Source organism: Nuphar pumila, chromosome 8, assembly GCF_984573655.1.
Source record: "Nuphar pumila chromosome 8, dmNupPumi1.hap1.1, whole genome shotgun sequence".
NCBI classification, from domain to species: Eukaryota; Viridiplantae; Streptophyta; class Magnoliopsida; order Nymphaeales; family Nymphaeaceae; genus Nuphar; species Nuphar pumila.
Window position 1 is genome coordinate 20,891,224 of NC_143256.1, and position 26,791 is coordinate 20,918,014.

Consider the following 26,791-nt stretch of genomic DNA (forward strand, 5'->3'; position numbering starts at 1 on the left):
AAAAAAATTTGCTGTCAGCTCCTGTCAGCTGCTGATGGGCTGCGAAATTTAAAAAAAAAAAAATCTGCTGACAGCTGCTGTCAGCTGCTGATGGGCTGCGAAATTTTTTTAAAAAAAAATTCTGCTGACAGCTCCTGCCTTTTCAAATCCTTTTTTTTGTAAAGGATTTTCTCTCTCCCCTTTATATATATATATATATATATATATATATATATTACATTTTTGCCCCTGTCGCACCCCCGCACCCGGGTTTTTTGGAAGTGCCGAATCCCCGCACCCGCACCCGCGCCCGCACCCATGTGACATAGTCCACAAGTTTGGAAACATAAATTAAAATTTTCTGGATTTGGTAAACATAAAGGCCATTTGACAAGGTAAGAGACTTGGAATTGGACATGGGAATGAAAATTTGCCCAATATATGGTATGGGATGTTGAATCCAATCACCAGTTACAACATTACTTTTTTCATGATAAGGAATCAATAAAGAGAACTTACCCACATCACCATTGATATGATTTGTGGAACCAAAATCAATATACCATATCTCCTGCTCATTCTATTTCAGATTCAGCCCAGTAAGTACTGCCAATAACACATTCTTGTCCAAGGTAATATTGATGGAACTACTAGTCCCACTCGATTGAGCCTTCTGTTGACCGTGATTTTCACTTTTCTGCTTATTATGATGGATGTTTCCTTCTGAGTTATACTTGGGATTATCTTTGTACCAACAACTTGTTAAAATATAACCTGTACGACCAAAAGTGCTGCACAAAGAACACTAAAAACAGCAATGAAGGAAAAGAAAGGAAACTTGTGGAATCAAAAACTGATTTGAAATAAAAAAGGGAACAGCGGTCGGTGATGTTTAGAAGAAAAAAAAATGGAACCAACACAGACGATAGAGTAATAGAAAAGAAGGAACTTTGAATGAACACAGTCGATCTGTTGTTCACGATCTGCTCGATGAACACAGTCGATGAACACGTTCACGCTGAAAGGAAAAGAAAGGTACCAACTTTCAGAAACGGGGAGATTTCAGAGGATAAGATTTTAAAGGCTGACTTCTTCACGCACAGGATTGCCACGCAGTGCTGCTGTTCACGATTTGCTGCTCACGCTGTCTGACTTCTTCACGCACAGGATGGCCACGCAGTGCTGCTGTTCACGATTTGCTGCTCACGCTGTTGTTATTCACGATCTGCTATTTCAGATCTTCTTCACGCACGCTGTTCACGATCTGCTATTTTAGAACTTCTGCTGCTCACGTTGTTGCTGTTCACGATCTGCTATTTCAAAGTTTCTTCACGCACGTTGTTTACGATCTGCTATTGCAGAGCTTCTTCACGCACAGGAAGGCTACAACTCTGATACCATATCAGATTTGATATCTGGTACAGCATCTACAGGAAAGAGAGAGAGAGAGAGAGAGATATCTGTTTCATGTAGATGTTTTTCACGATCTGCTATTGCATAGCTTCTTCACGCACGCTGTTCACGATCTGCTATTTTAGAACTTCTGTTGTTCACGATCTGCTATTTTAGAACAGGTATATGCCTTATTACAGTTTTACTGATTGATTAAGTGATCTCAAATCTGTTTATTTCTTTTCATTCATGTTGTTTGCTTATTCATTATTTCACTGATATGGATTACTCTTCATCTTCGTCATCCGGTCCCTCTACCAATTTCTTGAGTCAACTCGTTATAGAAAAACTTACTCATTCTAATTTTTTGACCTGGAAAAGGCAAATCCTTCCTTTTATACGAAGTCAGGATCTCGATGAACATTTGGATGGTTTAGTTCATATACCACCACGGCTTATTTTGCAGGAAACCAAGAATGAGAAGGGTGACACAATTACCATTTCCATTAAGAATCCAGAGTATACAACTTGGAGGAAGCGGGATCAGTCTTTGGTTGCTTATATTACGTCAACACTCTCTCAAGAAGTGTTGGTTACTCTTTCAGATGATTGCACTGCGGCGGATCTGTGGAGTAAGTTGTCACAGACTTACTCTCAGATATCAGAATCCCGAGTTATGTTCTTAAAAAATGAATTTCAAAGTTTGAAGAAAGGCTCCATGATAGTCATGGAATACATAGGCTGCTTGAAGAGTATTACTGATCAATTGGCTGTTGTTGGAAGTGCTATTGCAGATAAAGATAAAGTTCAACAACTTCTCAATGGATTGGGTCCTGATTTTGACATGTTTACCACAGCTTTATCAAGCCTTCCTCACTTGCCCACTTTTGACGACCTCCAAGCGAAACTTCTCTAGCATGAGATGATTATGAAGCAAAGGGCAGAAGGAAATGAATCAGCTCGTCCTCATTCAGTTTTGGCCATGGACACTTCTGTAGGTTTTGGACGATGGAATGGCGGGCATCAAGGAGGCAGAGGCCGTGGACGTTTTGGGCAGGGAGGACGTGGTATCTTGCCAACACCTAATATTTTAGGGGGGTTTAATACAGGGAATCAGAAGAGAGTGCCCACTTGTTTCTTATGTAACAAAAGAGGACATGTGAAAGCTGATTGTTGGTTCAATCTACAGAATAGAGGAAAAATAAACAAAATTGACAATAAATCGGCTACTGCTGTGGACACAAAAGTGCCATCCACAGATGTGCAACAACTTTTGTTATCAGCATTGTCACAGATGACGATCAAGCAAAATGAACAAAGCGAATGGTATGTTGATTCAGGTGCCACCACACATGTTACGGGGAATGCGGGTAAGTTATCTCACTTATTGCCTTACTTTGAAAAAGGTAGTATAGTTACGGGAGATGGAACTTATCACTCCATTAGTCATACTGGCAATGCACATATCCCTATGTCAAAGTCCTCACTTCACTTGTCCAATGTCCTTCTTGCTCCTAATATTAAAAAGAACATTGTTTCTGTAGCTAAACTTGTTGACGATATGAATTCTTCCGTCGAATTTACTCCCTCATCTGTTTATGTTAAGGATCTACAAACGAAGGAGACGTTCCCTAAGGGGGAGCGACAAGGAAACATGTACGTCTTCAAGGAGATTTCTTCAGTGTCTTCGTCTTCAGTCCCAGTCCTCCAGTTGAAGTCATCCAAGCATTCTTCAGTGTCTTCGCCTTCAGAGTCTTTGTTTTTTCCTTCATTGGAAGTTTTTAATTCATCTAATTGTAATAAGCCAGATATTTGGCATAGTCGTTTGGGACATTGTAGTCGAGGTTTCGTTGAAAATCTTGTATCTGATGGTCTCCTTCCAGAGTCTAGTTTATGTTCATTTTCTGATAATAATAATAAATGTTTTTCATGCGAACTCTGCAAAAGTCATGTTCTTCCTTTTCATATTATAAATAAAAGAGCTTCAAAGCCATTTGAGATCATTTGTTCTGATGTTTGGGGACCCGCACCTATTCTCTCTCTTTCTGGCAGTCGTTACTATGTTATCTTTATTGATTCCTATTCCCGTTATACTTGGATATATTTCTTAAAACACAAGCATGAAGTTTTTCAAATATTTCGGGAATTCCATTCGATGGTCAAAACAAAGTTTGCTTGTGATATTGTACATTTACAATGTGATGGTGGAGGAGAGTATTCATCGAACGAGTTTATTACCTTTCTTCGGGATAAAGGAATAAGTCGACAGGTTTCTTGCCCTCATACTCCTCAACAAAATAGGGTTGCAGAGAGGAAACACAGGCATATTATCGAGAGCGCGATGAGCATGTTACATGATAGCATTGTGCCCGTTAGTCTCTGGACAGAAGTTTTTCACACATCTGTTCATATCATAAATCGTCTTCCTATGGCACTTTTGGATCGGAAATCTCCCTATTATACTTTATTCGGGCAACATCCCTCTTACGATGAGCTGCGTGTTTTTTGTTGTGTATGTTATGTACATGTTGATTCATCTCTGCGAAATAAGTTTCAGGACAAGGTTGTCAAATGCAGATTTGTTGGGTATGCAAATGAATACAAAGGTTATCGATGCTATGATCCTACTACAAAACGTATTAGGACCTCCAGAAATGTTGTTTTTGACGAACGAAATTTTCAGGTTAATGACTCTGCAGCGTTGCCATCTCGAGAATTAGAAGTATATGATCCATGGATGAGCGCAGATCTTTTTGCTAATACAGGACAAACATGTCAGACAAATTGTCCTTCCTTCAGCTTGAGTAGGGAATTGAATGACTCACAGATGCATGTTGAATTATCTCCAGTTGAGCCAACCCCAGTCGAACGCTTCTCTGGACAGATATATACTAGATGGGACAAAACTACAGAGCCGAGGAATGTGGAAAGCATCGCCAATGATTCGGCTCAAAGGTCGTCACGCATTAAGCATCCTATTCAACGATGGGTGAGTTATGAGACCTCCCTTGATTTCCAGTTGTTTATGTCTCAGCTCACAAAACAGGATGAACCCACTTGTTTTAAACAAGCTCTTCAATCCCGTCATTGGACTGAAGCTATAAATGAAGAAATGGAAGCTCTTCATGAATGCCAGACTTGGGAAATAGTCCCTCGGCTAGAAGGAAAGAATGTAGTTGGCTCAAAATGGGTTTATAAAACAAAGTATAAGCCTGAAGGAAGTATTGACAGATATAAGGCGTGACTTGTTGCTCGAGGATTCACACAACAATATGGTGAAGACTACGATGAAACTTTTAGTCCGGTAGTCAAAATGGGTATTATTCGTGTCATCATATCCCTAGCAGTCGATCGAGGTTGGAGCCTTAGTCAGATGGATGTTAAAAATGCATTTTTGCATCGAATTTTAAAGGAAGAAGTGTATATGGAGCAACCTCCTGGTTATGCCGAGAAAGATCCTACTGCCTGGGTGTGCAAACTAAGGAAATCTTTGTATGGGTTGAAACAGGCGTCCCGTTCCTGGTTTGAAAGTTTCTCTATGAAAATTCAAAGTTATGGTTTTAGAAGATGCTCTCTGGATCACTCACTCTTTATTTACCAAAAGGCAGACATTGTTATACTTCTTATATATGTTGATGACATTGTGATCACTGGGAGTTGAGATAATCATGTGCAAGACGTGAAGCAATTTTTAATGAAAACTTTCAAGATGAAAGATTTAGGGGAGTTTAGGTACTTTCTTGGTGTGGAAGTTGACATACAACAAGACACATTGACACTCATGCAACAAAAGTACACTCTTGACCTTCTGGAAAGAGCCGGTATGACGAATTGCAAACCAGTCAGTACTCCCAGTGTATTACATCAAAGGCTGAGCTATGAAGATGGTCATCTTTGTGTCAACCCTACAATATATAGAAGTCTCGTGGGAATGTTACAGTACTTGACCTTTACCAGACCTGATATAGTTTATGTTGTCAATCAGGTATCCCAGTTTATGCATGCTCCAACGGAGGGTCATATGAAAGTTGTGAAGCGCATTCTACGCTATTTAAAAGGAACTATAGGAGACGGACTTGTTTATCGCAAGAACGATAATCTGCATAGAGGACATGAACTCATCACTTATACAGACGCAGATTGGGCAGGGGATCCAGATGAGAGACGATCTGTCTCTGGATATTGTGTATATATTGGACACAATTTAGTGTCCTGGAGCAGCAGAAAACAAAAGGCAGTGGCACGATCGTGTACAGAGGTTGAATACAGATCGATTGCTGCAGGCACGGCAGAAGCCACATGGATTAGACACTTATTGAGTGATCTTGGGGAGACAATTATTCAATCTTTTCTTCTATGTGACAATCAAAGCGCAATAAACATTGCATGTAATCCTATCCAACATAGCAGAACGAAGCACATTGAGATTGATCAACATTTCATACGGCAGAAAGTCGAGATGAAGGAGATAGAACTACGTCATGTTCGAACAAAAGATCAAGTGGCAGACTTGTTTACCAAGGGGTTAACAGGACGTCAATTTTGGCTATTGAAGAGCAAGTTGTACATGATCCAAAATCACGTACAACTTGAGGGAGGGTGTTAAAATATAACCTGTGTATGGATCTGGATCCAGATCCATGCGCATGGTATGTTAAATGAACACATGATGAATATTACTCATTAATGGCATCCTTGTAATATCTCTGATATTACAAGGATCATTGTATACCATGTTTTATTTATAAAGGATTAGGGCTTGGAGGTCGAGTATTGGAGTGCCGCCTCAGCCATTCTCTCTCTCTCTCTCTCTCTCTCTCTCTCTCTCTCTCTCTCTCTCTCTCTCTCTCTCTCTCTCTCTCTGTTTCCTGTAGATGCTGTACCAGATATCAAATCTGATACAACTCACCTTTATGTGATCAAGTTTCTTGCACAAAAAACAAGTGGAAACACCACATCCTCCTTGATTATTCGTAAGAGGGACATTGGGTGTGGACAATAAGGCACGTCCACCTCCATTGTTCCTTCCTCGACCTCTGCCTTCACGAAAACCATGACCTCTCACAGGAGGACCCCGTAAAGAGGACATCATGTGCATCTCCTTGGCCTTTGTTAGAATTATCGGACAGCCCCTTAAGCAACATCTCATAGTCAAGTAACTTGGGTCTCAAATTCTCAAAAGTTCGGAGCTTCTCAAGGCATGATATGGTGGTAGCTAGAACATGAAGGGCGTGGTCCACTTTGTCTTTATCTAAACCTAGCCATTGAGGGCTTGCTCCACTTTGTCTTTATCTTAAACTTCACACCCAATAAGAGCAAGTTGATCCGTTATGCTCTTAATCTTGTTCAGATAATCTAGAATGTTGGTATTGTTGTCATTTTTCAAATTCTGAAACTCTTGTTTCAAGTACATGAGTTTAGACTCGGATATCTATGAGTATGTCTGAGCCAAGTGTATCCACAATTGCATAGTTGTGCAATCATCTGGAATCCCAATCAAAACTTCTTGAGAAAGGGTCGAAGTGATATAAGCAACAACTGCTTGATCCTTCTTCATCCAACTGATAAATGTTGGACTTCCAATCTATATAGATTTAACAATCTGTCCTTTCTCATATTTTACTTCCTGCAAAATACACTCTGGCGAGACCGAGACAAAGCCATCCAAGTATCCCGATAGCTCCTAACTCCTTGAAAAATGAGTAATTTGTCTTTTCTAGATCAAGAAATTAGAATTATTGAGCTTTTCTGAGACTAACTGTGGAAGGAAGTTAGACGAAAGATTTGAAGAAGATTGAAGAGAATCCATGAAACAATATAGGTAATAATGACAGAAATAAAGAAAAGTAATGCAGGGATAATTTAAGAATAGAAGGAAAGAATGAGAAAAGTAACCTACTCCATGTGATCCATCATTATACCAGAAATAAATGGGATCATAAATTCTACATTTTTTTGCTTAGTACCAGAAAATCAGATTCCTTGTATCGGCAACTTTGTTTTAATCAATATGGATCAATAACAAACCTTTTAACGCAAAAGGATGTAGGCCACACAAGATTAGAGAGAATACCAAGAAAGATTATAGAGATTCAAGGTAAGGTGAATGCAAATCACAAAGAAAGTGCTTTAAAATAGGTTGATCACAAAAAAACGCGCAGATCAGATATGATATCCAGTATTTTAATATCCCAAATTTGATCTTTGAAAGAAAGAAGAAGAAAAGAACCCTAACTTATGCAGCAAGTTAGTGTGATAAGATATTAAATTGAGAACATACGAAGGACGATTGGGAAACAAGATGAAATCTAGACAAAGAGAATGATTAAAAAGAGGTATTCAAGAAAGAAATAAGAGGGAGAGAAAGAGAGAACAAAAACAGAATATTAGGAGAGATCTGGAAAACAGGATCTACAAGAACTTACCTTGGATAACCCAATCAATGGAACCCTGCTCTGATACCATGAAATATTTTGGTATCTTGCTGTAGTTTCGAAGATGCTGCAGAGAAGAGGAAGAGGAGAATAGGGCTGGACAGAATTTTGAAAACATGTTTCCCAATGTGGAAACATGTGGGTCTACCTTCTATTATATATGAACTTTCCTTTTTGTAATGTTACAACATTACCCCATCATACAAAGCATTACCCCATCATACACAGCTAATAAGGGTAATAAAGAAAACATAAAATAATACTAAAGGCACATGTAAATAAACATAACATCCCAGGCTGAATGTGTTGGATCTGAATCTGGATCTGGATCCGATCAAATGCCTTTCAAGATTCTCATAGTATGAGAGATTAATGAACATCCATCCCCATGCCCTCAGGCCCAAAGACACCAACTCCACTCCAACACAATAAGTATCTTTAAATCACTGTCACTGATATCGCCGATATTTTGAATCGGCAATTTCAAGCTTGCTATCATGATATTTCCAAAATATCGGCAAATAAAAACTACTGCGATATTTTTAAGTTTTTTTTTAAGTTTGTATTTCCTAGTTTTTTGTTTCTTTTATATTTTAAAACCTTTAAAACATGTTTCTTTATATTTTTGAAAGAAAATTAATACAAACTCATTATTTTCTTAGGGTTTTTTGTTATTTATATTTTTCAATTTTTTAAACTCCCAAGATTTTCCTGAGATATTCCCGAGATTTATCAACTTTTTAAAATCTCTCCGTGAAATACCCTCGTTCAGAAATTACCTTTAACGATACAGGTGACTATGCTTTAAATCAATGAACTCACCAAGCTGCTCCACTTTCTCTCTTGAAAAAAAGAACATCTTCCCAATATGAGAAGGTGATAAGAGATATCCCACCCTTTTTATGCCAAAAAAGAACCACTATCGAAACATGTGCTCCAGAGTATTTAAATTACAGTTGCAAAGAACATTCATCCATGATTGGCCACAACCCAAACTCAGATGCATCCAAAACAAACAGGAAAAGGAAAAAGTCAATAACTATCAATGCAAGTTGAGCAAGACTATTATTTTGACATCACAAATTCCTGAATGCATTGTTGACACTGCCTTATGAAATACCATTTACAACCGACTAGGGATGAGATATAGCAACCATTTTAACCATTAAGAGAACCAACAATATCTCAGTAACTTAAAGATGACATAATTATCTTGTAGAGACATTGGCTTGTGTAAGATATACTCTCCATTGGTGTTCCCATGGTTAAATACTCACCAGCTATGTCACATGGGTGCGGGTGCGGGTGCGGGTGAGGCACTTTCAAAAACCTTGGGTGCAGGGGTGCAGCAATATATATATATATATATATATATATATATATATATATATATATATATATATATATATATATATATAGAGAGAGAGAGAGAGAGAGAGAGAAGGGGGGTCCAGGGGTTCCCCCCGGCGCGGGTCCGCACCCAAAAATGGACCAAAATGACCCTGGGTGCGTCGGGTTGACCGCACCGGGTGCCGCACCCGCATCGTGTCGCATCGACGCGGGTGCGGCACCTGTCCGCCGAATCCCTGTGGCATAGCTCACCAGCCTCCTAGACATCACTGTTTTTCTAGAACTGTTTGTTTCTGAAGCCTCCATGAATTTGGTAACCAGAGATTGCTAAAGCCAGCATCATTGGACGAGATCATCCGCAATCCTCAAGAGAGAAAAGGAAAGTTTCCATGGCTAACATTTACTTACTCGTCTTCCCTCATTCACTACTGACACTTAACCATAAGTAAAATCTTGCATTAAGTATAAATAAATTCTTGCCATGCAAGATTGAGTATAAGTAAAATCTTACCATGCAAGATTTTGTGCCAGATAAAAACTAATCCAACAAATATCATATTCTACTGACCACAATAGATAAAGAAAAAAAATACTTAGGCAATCAAAAGAGATTCTATAAAAAAGAGAAGAGGCTACACACTAAATAAACTCACCTGATTGAAAGTCTCACCAGGCTTACAATCAACAGCCATGTCCATACGAGCAACAAAGAAATGTTGATGAACGGGTGCATATAAACCTGGTGCAATGGTTGTACCATACTTTCTAAACTCGCCTGGAGGTAAAGCGCCTAAACTTAGAATTCCTGTAAGCTTAACTTCTGCCTCAATTTTCCCATCCTGAAATAGAAAATAAAATTGATCTCATCATTAAAGCCCCACTCTACATGTTTCAGTGGAATACAAGAAATGAGTAAAAAAGGTGCCAACTTTGCAGGGAGGAAAAAACATTTTATACATGTTAAACTACATAATCCACACACAAAAATAAAGCTACACCAGCATAAAGAAGCCCCATCTTTAATCAATCAAATGAGGTTTATAAACATAAAAAGAACTTATGATTAAGTCCCCCAGCATTTGTTTATAAATTATGTTTCACTATCTAAACTTTGTTCTTAAAAAGAATGAGAACTTAATTTTTCTACTGTTATGCAAAATCTCGGTAACAGTGCCTAAACAAGGTGGTGATGAGCCAAAGGCCTCCAGCTATACATTTGTTCATTGCATGTTTCATGAAGCACCCCCCTTGATAACTCCAGACTAGAACTTATGGTTAAAAAAGTAAAATGTAAAAGAATTATATACTAAACTAGGATAAGTAAAGTAGTTTGATCTTGAAAATATTTAAAAAACAAAACATTTGTTTGTTTAAGTCTTATAATGATTAGTTCCATACCAAATCCATAGAATTGAAAAGATAAGGCAGAAGCTGGAAGTTTCCAATTTTCTAATACATGTTTACAACGCAGGCTAAGTAGATAGATCCACCATGTTTATTCCCACAAAGAATTGCCAAGAGTGCTTGCTTTAGTTGTCATAAATATTATGATTCACATGAATAAAGTTTTTGGGGTTATTCTTGAAACTAGGGGTGGGCAACTGGCCCAGCAGCCCGATGGGAAAAGCTGACCCGGCCCGCCTTGGGCTGGGTTTGGGCCATGATTTTAGGCCCAGGCCCGTTAGGTACCGGGCCGAAACCCGGCCCATTATATACGTGGGCCGAGCTCGGGCCGCCCCGATGGGCCTTAGTTATTTATTAATTTTTTTAATAATATAAAATTTTTAAAAATTAACTATTACATAGCAACTTAGATAACAATTATTATTTACCTAATTAGTTGCATGGGAACTTGCTATTCGTTAATTATTACTATTTATCTAATTAGTTGCACTAATTAGGAATTAGTTGCATGGAAATTTGTTATCCTCTCATTAACCCATAATTTCAGTCAAGCATTTATGCATTTTAATATTGGGCTAGGCAGAGCCGGGGCAGACCCAGCCCTGGCCCGCTTCACATTGGCCCAACGGGCCAATGGGCCGGGCCATTGACCGGGGCCGGGCAGGCCCGATGCCCACCCTTACTTGAAACTGGCCAAAAGAAGTGGTGGATGCATGTTCTTTCAAACTCCAGAACTTCTCATTTTTCACATTTTACTATTTTCTCTCAGATCAACTATTTCTTTTGAAAGAATCCATATCTTGCGCCAAGAAAAAGTTATCACGGGACCCAGTGCATAGGAGAGTACAAGAACTAAAGAGAAGCATGAACTGAAAAAAATAAATATCATGACTTTATTCCTGAATATGAGCATAGGTGCATAAAGCCAAGTAGATCAAGGCAGAGGTGGTATCTGTACTTTCATGTTATTGGGCATGCCTCTCTGCAACTACAAAAGACTGTAGTACCTGCAGACAATCAAACTTCTTAGATATCATAATTTCCTCATTTAGGGAAAAGACATGCATATGAGAATGTCCCAAATAAAGAACAGCAACACATGTAACTCTATTGCAGTATGCAAGAGCACTAATCAACAGAGTGCTTCACTTCGTCACCCCTACATTCATGAGTATGCTGCCAAGGGGTACTCAACCGCAGATTGCTCATCTTAGCCCAACCAACCAAAAGGAGGCCTGGTTGGCTTGGATATAAACAGACCATATCAAATGTCTGCAAGTCCAAACACCACTCAAGTAAACATACATATAAAAATATATATATATATGGTGATAACCCAATGGCTACTTTGTATTTATACTACTCCCTGCTCTGCAATTCAGGTCTCATCCTGCTGGCTCAAAATTGAATGGATGCCTGTTGAACCAAGATTCCAATACATCCAACCATTTTTATGCAGATTCCTAATGACTTGGTTGTATAAGAGATCTAAACAATTAATGATCAGGCTCAATAAAATTTAGACTAACTAATTCTAACAGGCATTCCAAATGGATTGGTTTGCCAGAACCAACCTATTGGATCTGGTTCAGGTCGGTATCTGTTACCAAAACAATCCATAAAAAACCCTATGCATGAAGCGTATAAACCTGCACAAAACTTTAGAGAAGAATTACACAAACAAACAAATATAATGTAGATCGCCAGATAAATAAGAAAAGACCATTAGATATAGTGGCAGCCAAACATATTAGAGAATAGGACCAGTGGAAGGTCAAGAGAGATCTTTGTCTGATAAAGAAATGAGCACTTATGAATTGCTTGATAAGATCATCTGACTAAAGTCAAATCCTATCATGCAAGCACTTTCATGGATATCAGAACCATCAAGAAAAAATTATGCAAATGCACAAGTTCTGAATCAAACAGTCAAATGTGATCCCATCCTAAATATAATTCTAAGGAACAACCTACACACAATGAGTCCATCATGGCACTGAAGCATGCTAACTGATCCTAGTAGCATAGATCCAATCATCAAAAGCTAGAAGCTTGGAATATGTTTGGAATGGTCCATCAGCTGATTTCAAGTGCTAAGGTTGAGCACAGATGACTTCGCAAGCAAGAAAAAACTTAGTGCAATATAGACAGCTATTTCTTGTCATCTCAGAAATGAAACTTACAACTATTTCTGTAGGATCAGACTGAAATAGTAAATTGACCATGATGAACATGACCGAAGGATTAGATCTAGTTTTTGGTGACTGGATATAAAAAACCAAAAAGAATACTGAATAAAGATATATGTGGTTCAGTACCATCATGGCTTTTCTTAAAATAGTTTATGTTCACATATACATGCAACATAAACATGTAATTGTGTGTGTGTCAGGTATGTAAACATTTCTGTGCAAAGAAAGCGAGAGTTTTTTTTTCATTTTATGTAACAAATAACTGCTTGTATTCATCTGGTGCTCCTCTAGTAGATGGCGCTCAGCCAACTTAACAAATGTAGAAGGAAAAGTTTGTTTCCACACAAAAATACACACTGATATTCCATATTTCTTAGCCACAAAATACACACTGATATTCCATATTTCTTAGCCACAAAAATTCCCCCTAGATTTGAAACTTCCCAGTACACATAAACAGTTCATCATTGGATGACCACATAAATCCAACTCCATTAAGGATGTACGCACAAAATAACAAGTTCAAGATCCATCTCTGCAACCTTTACACACAATGTAACATGAATGAATCATCCCAAAAGCTGCTGTCACAAAAATATAAAATATCTTCAAATCAAACCAAACAGAGTTATGACAACAATTCAGCTGCATAAGTTCGGAATGCCGTTTAGATGGTATAAGTTCAGAATGCCATTTGGAAGTACTCAATAAAAAAGCGACCTAGCATCTGATTTTGTCATATGAACATCATGGACCTCAAGAAGGCTTGGAATGCTTGTTGCTTCTTTGATGTCCTTACTGCCACTACCCAAGCAAAGACATGCCCCTCATTGTGGACAGCTCAAGAAGAATCAAGAAAACATCATCTACTTAACAGTGCTTGACAAAAGTCTAAGAAGAAAATTCCTCCTCTTCGACAAATGACAAATGAATACTATGTTCCCCTACCAACCATAAAACCGCTTGGGTTCTTTTTTTCATTTTTTTAATATTTTTGTTACCACGGACCTCCAAAAACCAACATCACAACCTTCAGCAATTGAAGAAGAAAGACATGGTGAGTCCCCAACAATCTTCCCTAAACAAAAATTGCACCATGAAAATGGACTACTGATGCCATGGCATGCATCAGAATTGAATGACCTAAATAATGGTGATAACTTGATGAAAAGACCCCAAATCCTAGCTTCCATGTGCAACAAAAAGTGAGAAAGGCAGTTACCACCATCATACCCCACAAGCTTGTGTTTAGAGCATATCCAACAGTATCATTCATGTGATGATATCAGCAATGATTTAACCACAAGAATCATAAAATAAGTGGCTTTTCTTGGGAAAAACAAATCACTATTTATAAGTAAAACTTAAAATTAAAGATTTCAAGTTTGTCGTGATATTTTGACCTTTCAGTTTTTAAAAGAAAACCTTAAAAAGTGAAAAATTGAAATGATTGCAGTATTTAAAACTATTAAAAGGATTTAAGACTACAGTTCTCCAAGCACAGCTTGCAGTTTCATAGTAAGTTTCATAAAGACAGTTTGAAAACTCACCAGCTTGGCTCCTTTTCAGCATGTATTTTCCTTTATTTTCCCTTCCTATAGTGGGAGAATTTATGTGATCCACCCTTTGTCAAGCAGGCCCTATAACTCAACAGATATGGGACCAATAAACAGAATAGTAACGTGGTCCATCAGAATAGGCTAGGAAGTGTTTCAATTAGTTTTCTTGCAAAGGAAAAAACTCCAAATAAGAGGCTTGGTTAAGGAAATGTTCAATGTACAGAGGATTTGACCAGACATGGAGAAACAACACACAGTGCAAGAAAGCCAACACTGATACACAAAATGCTAAAAGAAAATTCCATGGTGTTGCCATGTAAGAACGATTAACTTGCCTGATAGAAATGCCAAAAGAACCCATATTCATAATTGGCAACAGTACATATAAATGATACAGATAGTCGCCTGGATCGTCGGACTTCAGCTAATCCTGTCCTCCAATCTTGATGTTTCCATAGAATTCCATAATCTTCTTCGTGCAAACAGACACAATTCTCAATTGTTTCAACTCCCCCAGTGAAATTTGTAAAATGGGAATCGAAATACTTGATATAGCCTAAACAGTCACAACCCTGCATGGTTAATCATTAAAATAAGCTTAAAGTTCAAAATGCAACAATGCAGCATGTTAAGTTACTAATCGATGAAGAAGATGAGTATAACAAACCAAAACTACCTTCTTAAGAGAGTGAGCATTTTTGCCTAAGCCATCCTCTCCAGCATCAAATGCATTTTTTCTATAATGAGGATCATTTGGATCCCCATATGGGACAACCATTTCAACAAAGCTCAACCTATGTGCTACAGACCTCCGACCACGACTACCATCAATATACGCAACAGAGTAGATAACCAGGCCCTCTCTGGGTGTGAAGCCAATTCGGAAGTTCCACTATCCAAAGATCACATCCAAACTGATTAGAAAAAGTTAAGAATTTAAAGAATTGTTGCAATGGGCCAAAAGAATACACCTAAAAATATTACCTTCTGCCATTCTACATAATATCCGTTAACACGGAAACTCGGACCTTCTGGCTGAATAATTTGCAAGGGTTTTACATCGCTTCTGTCAACACCTCCTCGTGTCTCCCCAGGAGTATAATTTCTTAAAGGATCAGCCGGAGGCAAAGGAACAAGCTTGCGATCTTCAAACTCAATTACCTCCATATTTTGAATATCAACAAGCACATATATGCCTTCAACTGGACGTGCATATCCATTCTCCATTGGGCAGTCACTCTCAGTTCTGCAGAAAATAAGTGGCTTTGCAAGTCGACGACTAGGAGCATCTGCTTCACCATGGTAACCAACACACCTACAGGAGAATATTGTTGTCACGAATAAAAAGAGAACAAAAATCCAGTGAAAAATGAGTCTTTTCTCAGTCAATAGAAGGAAATTAACATGCAGGATCCTACCATGGATCAACCATAACGAGATCCATGTCTTCTATGCCCCTCTTCTTCATGGCCTCCCTGAATGGTGGGTAATCCTTAACAAGAGCCTCACATTCAGCATATTCCATAGCATCCTGCAATTACAGTCAATGGTGACAGAGAATACAGCCTATAAGCAAATGAATCGATGTAACCTATGTTATCATATACGGTAATCACAGTCAATCCAAGAATCTATTCTTGTTGATAAGCAATAACAGCAACAGAAATGTGTCTGCATGATTAATTACATCACAAACAAAGAGAGAACATTAATGTGTAATAAAACTTAATAATGCATGTAAAACAGTGGAAACACAAACATGTTATCATGGAATAGATAAGAACCAGATATCTGGAGGCTGAAAAATGAAAAAACTTCACCTATCTGGAGAAGAACCGGACATTTGATGGCTCAAAAAAGTCTTCTTTTGAGACACAGAATAAATAATATCTAACTAAACATTAATCAACTTGACAAGTGCCCCTTAATACGGTCAGAACTAGATCAGAAGTTTAGCACTCCACTACCTGAGACAGTGACAGTTTGATATTTCAAATTGTACATATTATCTTGAATAGCACCCATAGATTGCAGTATCATTAGCAATGCAATGAACCCTAATTAAATAGCACTTCATGATAGATGGCTTCCTGTTCTTTTTTTTTTTGTCCATAACTTCTCATAATGTGTACAACCAAGGACATTCCTCATACATTTCTAGATTGATGAGCCAATAATATGACATTACACCCAACATTGCAAACCACCTTGATAAAATTAAGTTCAAACTTAAAATTTTCTAGAAGGGGTAAATAAAAGGTTAAAGAAAAGAAAGCTGACCTAGAACTCAGAAGCTCAAAGCAGGAGGGAATAAAACAGGAAGAAAATGATCTTTATAAATAAACCATTTACCTAGAATGTGTTATCAAGAATATACAGCACACTTTTAATATGCAGCAAGCAAATTGTTTCTTAATGTAGAATTGTAACAACAGAAAAGTTTTAGCAACGGTTCCGATATATGTCAATGCAAATGGACCACAAGTTAGTTCATACTGGTCAAGATACATCAAGCACCAATTGAATCAATGTGATGGTTAATCCAATATAACCTTATTAATGCAGTTTCTTTCACATCAACAGCATAGAAAAGCTAAATGTCAATGAAATTCAAGAATAGTCAAAAGCTGAAGCATTAAGCCATCACCATTGGAGGCTGCACATCTGGAACCACTTTGGATGAAATAGCCTTCCCCCTGTGATGCCCACCTCGGGTTGCTGCATGCACTTCACTGAGTTCAACTATCCATATACTTGTCTCATTGGACTTCTTGTTGTAGACAACAAGCCTAGCCCTTCTGGGAGGAAGTTTGGCGGGAATCACAGGCCCACCCTTGGTTCTTGGAAGTAGTGAAGGTTGGAAGGGAGGGAAGAAGTAGGCATCAGCTAATGCAACAACTTTCTTATCAGGTTCATACAACACCACTTCAACAAACCGCATGCTGTCCCTCACCTGTAGTTATAACAAGGTCAATCTATCTACCCAATAATCTAAAAGGAGTCCACAAGTACACTCCTCAAGAGTCTTGTTTCAGCACCTCTGGGGTGTTCCCAGCTGCCCTGACTGTCGCTACTGCTACTGAAATTTCAGCTGCAGACAAAGGATCCAATGGATGGCGTGTTTGTGCCCTAGTCATGATCTGGATGGCCGAACCTACTTTGACATGAAAAAGAAGAGGAGATAAGAGTAAGAGCAAAAACTCAATTGGTCACATCAAAGGGAGAACAGAAACTCACTATGGCCATTCCCTACTGATTCGTAAGGAAGAAGATATTAGAAATCTCATACAAATAAAGAAGCAGATCCAGAATTTCTAAAAGAAAATCAAATATCTTTCTTCATTTTATGGAAAACAAAACATAGTGATCTATATGAAGCAATGACAGATGAAAGGCCTTTATTGATCAAACATTTCCAACCATGACACAGCATGTACAGTTTATCGATACTGTTGGAATGTGGATGGTTTCGGATCTCGTTACGGATAGATGGACAATGATGCGAGTGTGTGTCTGTTATGGAGGACATGTGTGCCACCTTTGTAATAAACAATTTCTGATGTATATTTGTGCCCTATAAAACCCATAAGTATTTGTGTAATTTGCCATGTATTTCAAAGAACATAAATGGTCCTTAATGGAACGTCCACCGCTAAGGCATTGAGGGTTTTGGACTTTTCTGCAAGTATTCTTCTCTCCTACTTTTCTCATTTTCTCTTGCTCTAAACTTTACATGGTATGAAAGCACACATCTTAGTTCAAATGATCCAGCAAAGCCTCAGCAACAATGACGTATCTAAACCATCAAAATACACTTTTCCCTCTTGTGATGCCCTTTCCCTAATATTTCCCTTTTGTTTTTCTTTCTTAAAGATCCGTCTTGTTATGTTTTAAATCCTCTTTTCTTCCTCTACCCTTCTGTCTTTCTTTAATCTTTCTATTTTTTCCCTTCTCACTTAATCTTCTTTTTCTTTGATCCCATAATCTATTTCCCATTAGTGCAGATCTAAACATTAAATCTTTGTCTTTCTAATAAAAAAGCTATGTAACGCGGACTCTTCTAACAGGGCACCGCACCAGCGTTACACCCGCACCCATGCGGGTGTAACATTTGGACACGGCTTCTTTTGTGTCAGGTGAAGTCAACCACATTGAGGTCCATTTCTGTCCAAAAGTAGATTCAGTTAACCCTAACCAAGTCCAGTTTTATCTATATTATAAAATATAAATACATAAATGCACACATACACGTAGTGTTAACTTAAAACTGTTACAAATTATATATATATACCCTCCCTGCACCCCCGCACCCAAGTTTTTTTGAAGTGTTGCATCGCCGCACCCGCACCTATGTGACATAGTAAAAAAGAGACCTGCTCTCATGGCTGACATCAGTAGGATCTTGTTTCAGGCCTGAATATCCTTTTAGCCTGCTGTAATCCCTCTAGCCTCCCTTGACTTGCCCACATTTTTCTATTCCTGATAAGAAAAAAAAAGGCATCAAGGAGAAAGGGAAAGATTCGCATATATTCTCACAAGCAGTGATATTTTGCAGTAATGGCCTCTTCCAGTAATACTTATCAAGTATCCTTTTTATCTTCTTTCAGCTTTTATCCCTTAATTTCAATTAATTTCTTGTTTAGAAAAAACAAACTGTTCCCTTTATTAAAGGTCCATAACTTGATGATGCATATCAATGTAGCTAGTCTACACTTGCTAGAATATCTTGAAAACATTAAACAAGATACACATGCAGTAACTGTTCAAAATCCCAAGTGTATTGCTTGTCATACATGTGACCAGTAACTTGTCATGTTTATTACCTCATCATTGTCCCAAAAAGTGCTTCTGCTAAACCCTTGTAATTGCATCATGGGTGAGTTATGGAACCACCTACATAAGACGTATGCTTAGGTTTCAAGGTCTAGTCTCATGTATCTCAAGTCTACTCTTGAGGATGCAAAGCAAGAAGAAACAACTATTGAATACTTCTTTTGCAAAATCTGGGTTCTTTCAGATCATTTGGTAGCCATAGATCATCCACTATGTCACAAGGATATGGATGTGGGAATGGGACATGATGTGGATACGCACGATATGATACAATCATTTTAAACATTAGGACAACATGACACAATCGTAGTATATTTGGGTGTGCGTGTAAAACAACAATTTTAAATCACTATAATTAGGAACATCAAATAATAAAACTAAGTTCAAATTGAAATGTAAGGTAATTGATGACAAATTTTAAGAGACAAAGAACTGAAGTGAATATGAAATAAATAAATAAATAAATAAGATCATGAAAAGAAATAGATAAAGTTAATGACATAATGTTGACTGTGTGTGAAACTGGTTTGATTATGCCCATGAAGTATCCTGGAGTGTCCATGAAGTGCCCAAGTGTCGTGCCGTGTCGTGTCGATGCAAGATACGCATGCTGACTGAAGTGTTTATGAGACATAGAATTCATCTAATCTCAGAGAAAGAATTAGACCACACTGCCTTTAACAACCTTGGTCAAGAATTTTGGAGTATAATTATCTCATTTAGTGAGACATGAAAAGAAGAAGAGATAGAAGAGAGTTTGGAGAGGCAAAATAAAAGAGACTTCATTAAAATCACAAAAGAATGGAGAGTTACAACCTATGTCACAGGGATTCGGCTAGAAGGGTGCCACACCAGCGTCGGGTGCGGCACCGGGTGCGGTCAACCCGACCCTGGGTGTGGTCAATGCACCTAGGGTCATTGTGGTCCAAATTTTGGACTTAAAAAAATTTGCCAAGAAATTTTTTTTTGCCCTATATGTCACAGGGATTCTCCAACTAGGTGCCGCACCCGCACTCCCACCCGATGCAGTCAACCTGACCCTGGGTGCAGTCAACACACCCAGGGTTATTTATGTCCAACTTTTGGACTTTATATATATATATATATATATATATATAATTTTTTATATTTTTGCCGCACCCCCGCACCCAAGTTTTTTGAAAGTGGCGCACCCCCGCACCCGCACCCGCACCCATGTGACATAGGCTACAACATATAGGGACATCCCCTTTTTGCAACACTAGAAGACAAAAATAGTTGCCTACAGCCTTATTGCTAAAGTACAAAAGTATCCCTCTAAAATAAACATATATACAAAAGCATAGAGGGTATGCACAAGACTAACACAAGTAGCACATTCCCCAATACTCCCCCTCAATCTTGGGATGATGAAAACACAATTATTCCAAGTTTAAAAGAAATGATTGGAATGTCTTCAAAGGCAAACTTTTGTTGAAACAATCCACTATCTGATTGGCAGTTTTCAATGTATGACAATGAAATATTTCCCTCCAAGTAAGCCCTGCGAGTGAAGTGACAATCTATCTCAATATGTTTAGTTCTTTCATGAAATTTCTTATTCTTACCTATATGAATAGCACTCTGGTTGTCACAATATAAAGGAGTATAACCATCAACAAAAACACCCAAATCTTCTAACAACCATCTTAACCACATAATCTCTGTTGTGCCCTGTGCCATAGCACCATACCTTGCAACTATTTACTGCTTTTTTTTCTTCCACAATATCAGAGAATCACCCAAGAATATACAAGACCATGTGGTAGAGTGTGTCTTTGGATACTCCTCCAAAGTCTACATCACAATATGCCTTAAATTTCAATGCAGATGAGGTTGAAAAGAACAAAGCATAATGCATTATACTTTTAACATATCTAATGATACTCAAAACTGCTGCCAAGTGAGAGGATTGAGGAGCACTCATGAATAGGATCACCAAATGCAGAACAAAAGTGATGTCAAGTCTTGAGATGGTTAAATAAATCAAACTCCTTACCAACTACCTATATACAGTGAAGCTCTTCATCTTAATGCTTCCATTTATAGTTGACTTTCATAGGAGTATCTACCTGCTTCTTATCCTCAGTTAACCTTGCTTTGTTGATCAAATCAGCTGCATACTTATGTTGAGTCAACAAATAGCCTCTTTTTTAGTATACAACTTCAAGCCCCAAAAAATATTTTAGCTTGCCAAAGTCCTTCATCTCAAAGTTTTTTATCAGTCTAGCCTTTACATTTTCAATCGTGACCTAGTTATCCCCAACAATTATCATATCATCTACATATAGCAATATCAAGAGTATACACTATCCTCGAGAGGAAGAGGCCACAAATAGTGTAGGGTCACAAAAACTATGTTTGAAACCAAATATCATAACATCAAAACTGATCATATCAAACCAAGCTATTGGGGCTTGTTTTAAGCCACACAAGGCTCTTTTTAGCTTGCAAACTCTGCCTTGTCAACAATTCTCTATGGCAACTTCATGTATACTTCTTGCAAACCTCCATTCAAGAAAGAGCATTTTTGACATCCATCTACCATAAGTTCCACCTTCTAACTGTAGCCACTACCAACAATGTTCGGATAGTAGTCATGTGGGCAACTGTAGCAAAAGTCTCAACAAAGTCTATCCCATACTACTGGCTACACCCCTGGGCTCCAATTCAAGCTTTATACCTTTTTATTGATCCATCAGCCCAAATCTTCATCTTGTATACCCACTTGCATCCAACTACATTTTTCCCATCTAGCAACTTTACTAACTCCCAGGCTTTCATCCTCTCCAGTGTCTAACTACTCACACATAGCTTTCTACCAATCAAGCTCTAACACAGCTTCAGCATAAGATTTAGGTTCATAATAAGATTGGATCATGGCTAAAAATGCTTGCTGAGTAGCAGAAAATGACTCATAAGAAATAAAATGTGAAGGAGGAACAGAGGGATGAGTACTTCTAAGTATCTAAGGAATGGGAGGAGATACATGTGTTTGATCATAAAGATCGGCCTGGGGAATATTGGGACTTGGCTCAGATGAAGCCTCACCTTCCGGATCATGTTGTTCAAGAAATGACTGATTAGGAACTCCTAATGATCTTCTACTATAGGTAACCCACTTCTTATCTTTCTCATAATCTTCTGGGAAAGGAACTAAAAAGGAGAAGGTAGACTCAAAAGTTTGAAGTTCACCTTTGTAATATGGCATGCACTCCAAGAACTCTACATGCCTAGAAGTCTACACCTTCTTACCTACAGGATCAAAGCATTTATACCCTTTCTACCCTGTCAGGATATCCAATAAAAAACACTTGACAGTCCCAGGTGATAATTTATCTCTATATTGAGGTGAAAAAATAACAAAACAAGTACTACGAAGGACTCTTAACAAATCATAGTCAGACTCTCTTCCAAACAACTTTTTATATGGAGACACTCTCCTACTAACCTGTGATGGCATCTAATTTATCAAATACATTGTTGCTCCCACAGCTTCTGCCTTAAACTCCATAGACATTCTACAATTAAATAATAGAGCTTTAGTGGTCTCAAGTATATGTATGTTCTTTTTATCAACAACTCCATTTTGTTCTGGTGTATATGGGCATGACTTCTGATGTATCATTCCCTTCTTCAAGAGGAACTCATGTAAATTATGGCCTACATACTCTTCCTTGAACCTGAGTGCAAAATTTTTACCTTAGTTGGAAATTGAGTCTCAACATACACATAAAATCTCATAAAAATATCAAACAATTCACTCTTATTTTTCATGAAGTATATCCATATATATCGGGTATAATCTATTAGACTGGGTACACTTGTGTTTGTACTTAAGGTTTGGATCCGGGTCCGGATCCAAACTCCCCTTGTGTAACATGTCTAATTGATATTGGACAAAACTTGTAAATGCTGTAACTTATTAGGGCTATTTGTGTCATATAGCCATGTATTAGGTCATGTATTAAGTTTTACATTATAAGTATTGAAGAGATCACAATTTTTCCACAATGGAAAAACGTGATTAGTTGCAGCCCCGTTCACTTTCTTCTTTGCGGCTTCTTGTTCATTGACTCTAGACTATTCTCACATGGTATCAGAGCAATTCTGATCCAAGGGCTGAAGGTTTTTCCAGCAGGTACATTCCTAAGAGACCTAACCCTCCTCCTCATCTCTCTTCTATTCATTTGTTGTTCTGTGTCTTTAATATTTACTCCCCATTCTATTCTTCTCCAGTTTTCTCTGGATTACGATTTTGTTCTTCAGATCTGTAACTGAGTTGGGTTTGTGCTAAACTAGTTTCACGATACTTTTGCCTACTGAAACTTCTCTGGGTTTGCGTCAAATCCATTTCACGACAACCCTATTTCCTGAAACTGATTTGTTCTTGCACCAAATCAGTTTCACGTCTTTTTTTTTGTGTTGTTTTGTTTGATTCCTTTCACGTTATTCTTGCATATCGGGTTTGTCTGTTGGATCGGGTTTTGTTTTCCCAGATCTGTGCATCAGATACGATAACTGGCTAGAATCAGATCTGCAGTCTAATATTTCCTTTTAGATTTACCTTTCTTCATTTACCTTTCTTCCTTAATCTTCGATTTTAGCCTGCTGCCTCTTTACATTTGTTACTGTTGTGTGCAATCTTACGTATACAACTTTGAAATCAGATTGGATCTCTACACCAGATCTATTATTTCTTGTTCAAGTTAAGTACTCGAGTTTTTCAAAAAAAAAAAAAGGGAAAACCGAGACTTACTTTTAGCATCGTGATCTGCAGATACCTTCATTCTGCTCTACTGATTGCACATCTCAAAAAAAAAATAATTTAGCCATGGATTCTTCTTCTCAGTCATTTCTCTCATCTAATTTTCTCAGTCAACTCATCTCTGAAAAACTTACCAATTCCAATTTCCTGATTTGGAAAAGACAAATTCTTCCTTTTATTAAAAGTCAAGGTCTCTCTGGACATCTCACTGGATCAATCTCAGCCCCTCCAGAATTTATCATACAAGAAATTAAGAATGTAAATGAGGTTGATCTCATACAACAAATTTCAAATCCTCAATATGAGATTTGGATGAAGCGTGATCAAGTTGCAGTTGCTTTTATCATCTTCACTATCTCTCAAGAAGTATTGGTGGGAATTCCAGATGAATGCTCAGCAACAGAATTGTGGGACAGACTAGTGAAGACGTACTCTCAGATATCAGAAGCTAGAATTTCTTTTCTTCAGCGTGAATTTCAACTCCTGACTAAGGGTTCCATGTCCGTCATGGAGTACTTGAATAAGATTAAGATCATCAGTGATCAACTTGCAGTTGTAGGGTATGAAGTGGCAGATAAAGACAAGGTCAGACAAACCTTGAATGGATTGGGACCGGAATTTCATGTTCTCTCGACTTCCTTGTTATGCATGCCTGATCTACCATCATTTGAAGACTTGCAAGCCAAATTACTTCAATATGAGATGACTCTGAAAGGGATGTCTCATGAGACTGGTGGACAGATTCTTGCTACTAGGGTTTCTTTTGGCGCGGGACGTGGTGATAATAATTTTGGTGGTGGCAGAGGACGAGGACGAGGTACTCCAGGGGGACGTGGGCTATTACCTACCCTGAATGCTTCACCTCTCTATAATGTAAAAAATGTACCCACCCGTTATCTTTGCAACAAGCGAGGCCACATAAAAGCCAATTGTTGGCACAATTCGCAGAACAAAGGAAAGTTCCAAAGGGGTGAGAGCTCGTCAGGACGAAAGGAAAACTCTTCAAAGTTCGGTGGCGATGTGAAAGAGCTTCTCTTGGCAACGTTACCTGAACTTAATCTGAAGCATGATGATAAAGGAGTGTGGTATATTGATTCCGGAGCAGTTACTCATGTCACAGGTAATGCGGGTAAATTCTCTACTTTAACTCCCTATTTTGGAAAATGTAACATTGTCACTGGAGACGGGTCCCACCATCCCATCACCCACATTGAAAATATTTTTATCCCCTTGCCTAAATCCTCACTTCATCTGTCCAATATTCTTCATGCCCCAGATATTACAAAAAATATTGTTTCTGTTTCTAAGCTTGTTGATCATACCAATTCTTCCGTTGAATTTACTCCATGTTTTGTTTATGTCAAGGATCTACAAACGAAGGAGACGTTCGCTAGAGGGGAACGCCGGGCAAATATGTATGTTTTGCAGGAGGATCCTTCTACTTGTGTTCAACATACCTTGAAGTCATCTCCTCAGTCTATGTCGTCAAAGAATATTCATGTGTTCAGTTTGCAATTTTCAAATAAATGTAATAAGCCCGATCTTTGGCATTTGCGTCTTGGTCATTGTGGTCGAGTCTTTGTTGAGCGACTAGTATCTGATGGTCTTATTCCTGAGTCTAGCTTGATTTCTAGACCAGATAATAAAATATGTTCAAGTTGTCAAATGTGTAAAAGTCATGTTCTTCCTTTTCATTCAATAAATGAGAGAGCTTCAAGGCCTTTTGAAATCGTTTGTTCTGATGTATGGGGACCGGCTCCTAATCCCTCTAATTCTGGCAGCAAATATTATGTTATTTTTATTGATAATTTCTCCTGCTTCACTTGGATATATTTCATGAAGAATAAATCGGAAGTCTTCTCTATTTTTCGTTGTTTTCATGCATTTGTCAAAACTCACTTTTCTTGCAATATTTTACATTTCCAAAGTGATGGTGGGGGGGAATACTCCTCCAGGGATTTTATCAATTACCTCCAAGATAATAGGATAACTCGTAGAGTATCTTGCCCGCATACGTCCCAACAGAATGGAGTTGCAGAACGGAAAGACCGTCACATTGTGGAAAGCGCTATGAGCATGATGCACGGAAGTCGTACTCCCATAGGACTCTAGACAGAGGCTTTTCACTCTGTTGTTCACCTTATTAATCGTCTGCCCATGAAGCTTTTAGAAAATACATCACCTTATTTCATCCTATTTGGGAAACATCCTGATTATGATGAATTAAAAAATTTTGGCTGCATGTGTTATGTTCATATTGACTCTTCTCTGCGAAACAAGTTTCAGGTTAAGGCATCAAAGTGTAGGTTTGTCGGATATGCAGATCATCACAAAGGGTACAGGTGTTATGATCCTGACAGCAGACGAATCAAGATATCTAGGAATGTAGTTTTTGATGAAAATGATTTTGGAGATGGAGAATATGTTTCTGCCCAAACCAATATGAATGTGATATTTTATGATCCATGGCTCAGTGCAGAGCTATTTCCTGCAACCAACAATGAGTGTTCTTCTTCCTGTGCTCAAGGAACATCCTGTCAAGATGGAAATAGTGGCATACAAGAACTTGAAAATAGAACGTCCTTCAGAGATTAACAAGTTTGCTGGGTAAGTTTATAGGAGAAGAGAAAGGGACTCACCCTTGACTCTGGATGATATTGAACAAGAAGAGCCTATGTTTCATTCATCCAATGATATTACTTCTCCAATTTCTAATCCAGTAGCCATTCCGATCAGACGATCTGAAAGAGCTCGGCATCCCATTGAAAGGTGGGTCAGTTATGAGAATTTCACCCTGGATTTTCAGTTATTTTTGTCACAGATTGAGAAAGAGACCGAGCCTAGACATTTTCATCAAGCCAT

The 26,791-nt window shown here is 38.2% G+C and overlaps 1 protein-coding gene across 1 annotated transcript in view; it reads right to left on the bottom strand.

Annotated features, from left to right (window-relative positions):
- Nucleotides 1-17,460, bottom strand: part of LOC149829749 (Copper amine oxidase family protein) — a 55,952-nt gene extending 38,492 nt beyond the window's left edge. The window contains exons 1-7 of the mRNA XM_090015618.1: nt 17,349-17,460; nt 16,958-17,263; nt 15,729-15,841; nt 15,295-15,625; nt 14,987-15,202; nt 14,646-14,882; nt 9,809-9,994 (exon numbers count right to left, since the gene is read on the bottom strand). Coding sequence (XP_089871744.1) covers nt 9,809-9,994; nt 14,646-14,882; nt 14,987-15,202; nt 15,295-15,625; nt 15,729-15,841; nt 16,958-17,263; nt 17,349-17,447 — 1,488 coding nt within the window. The 5' untranslated portion in view covers nt 17,448-17,460. The remainder of the gene's footprint in view (nt 1-9,808; nt 9,995-14,645; nt 14,883-14,986; nt 15,203-15,294; nt 15,626-15,728; nt 15,842-16,957; nt 17,264-17,348) is intronic.
- Between the last annotated feature and the right edge of the window lie 9,331 nt (nt 17,461-26,791).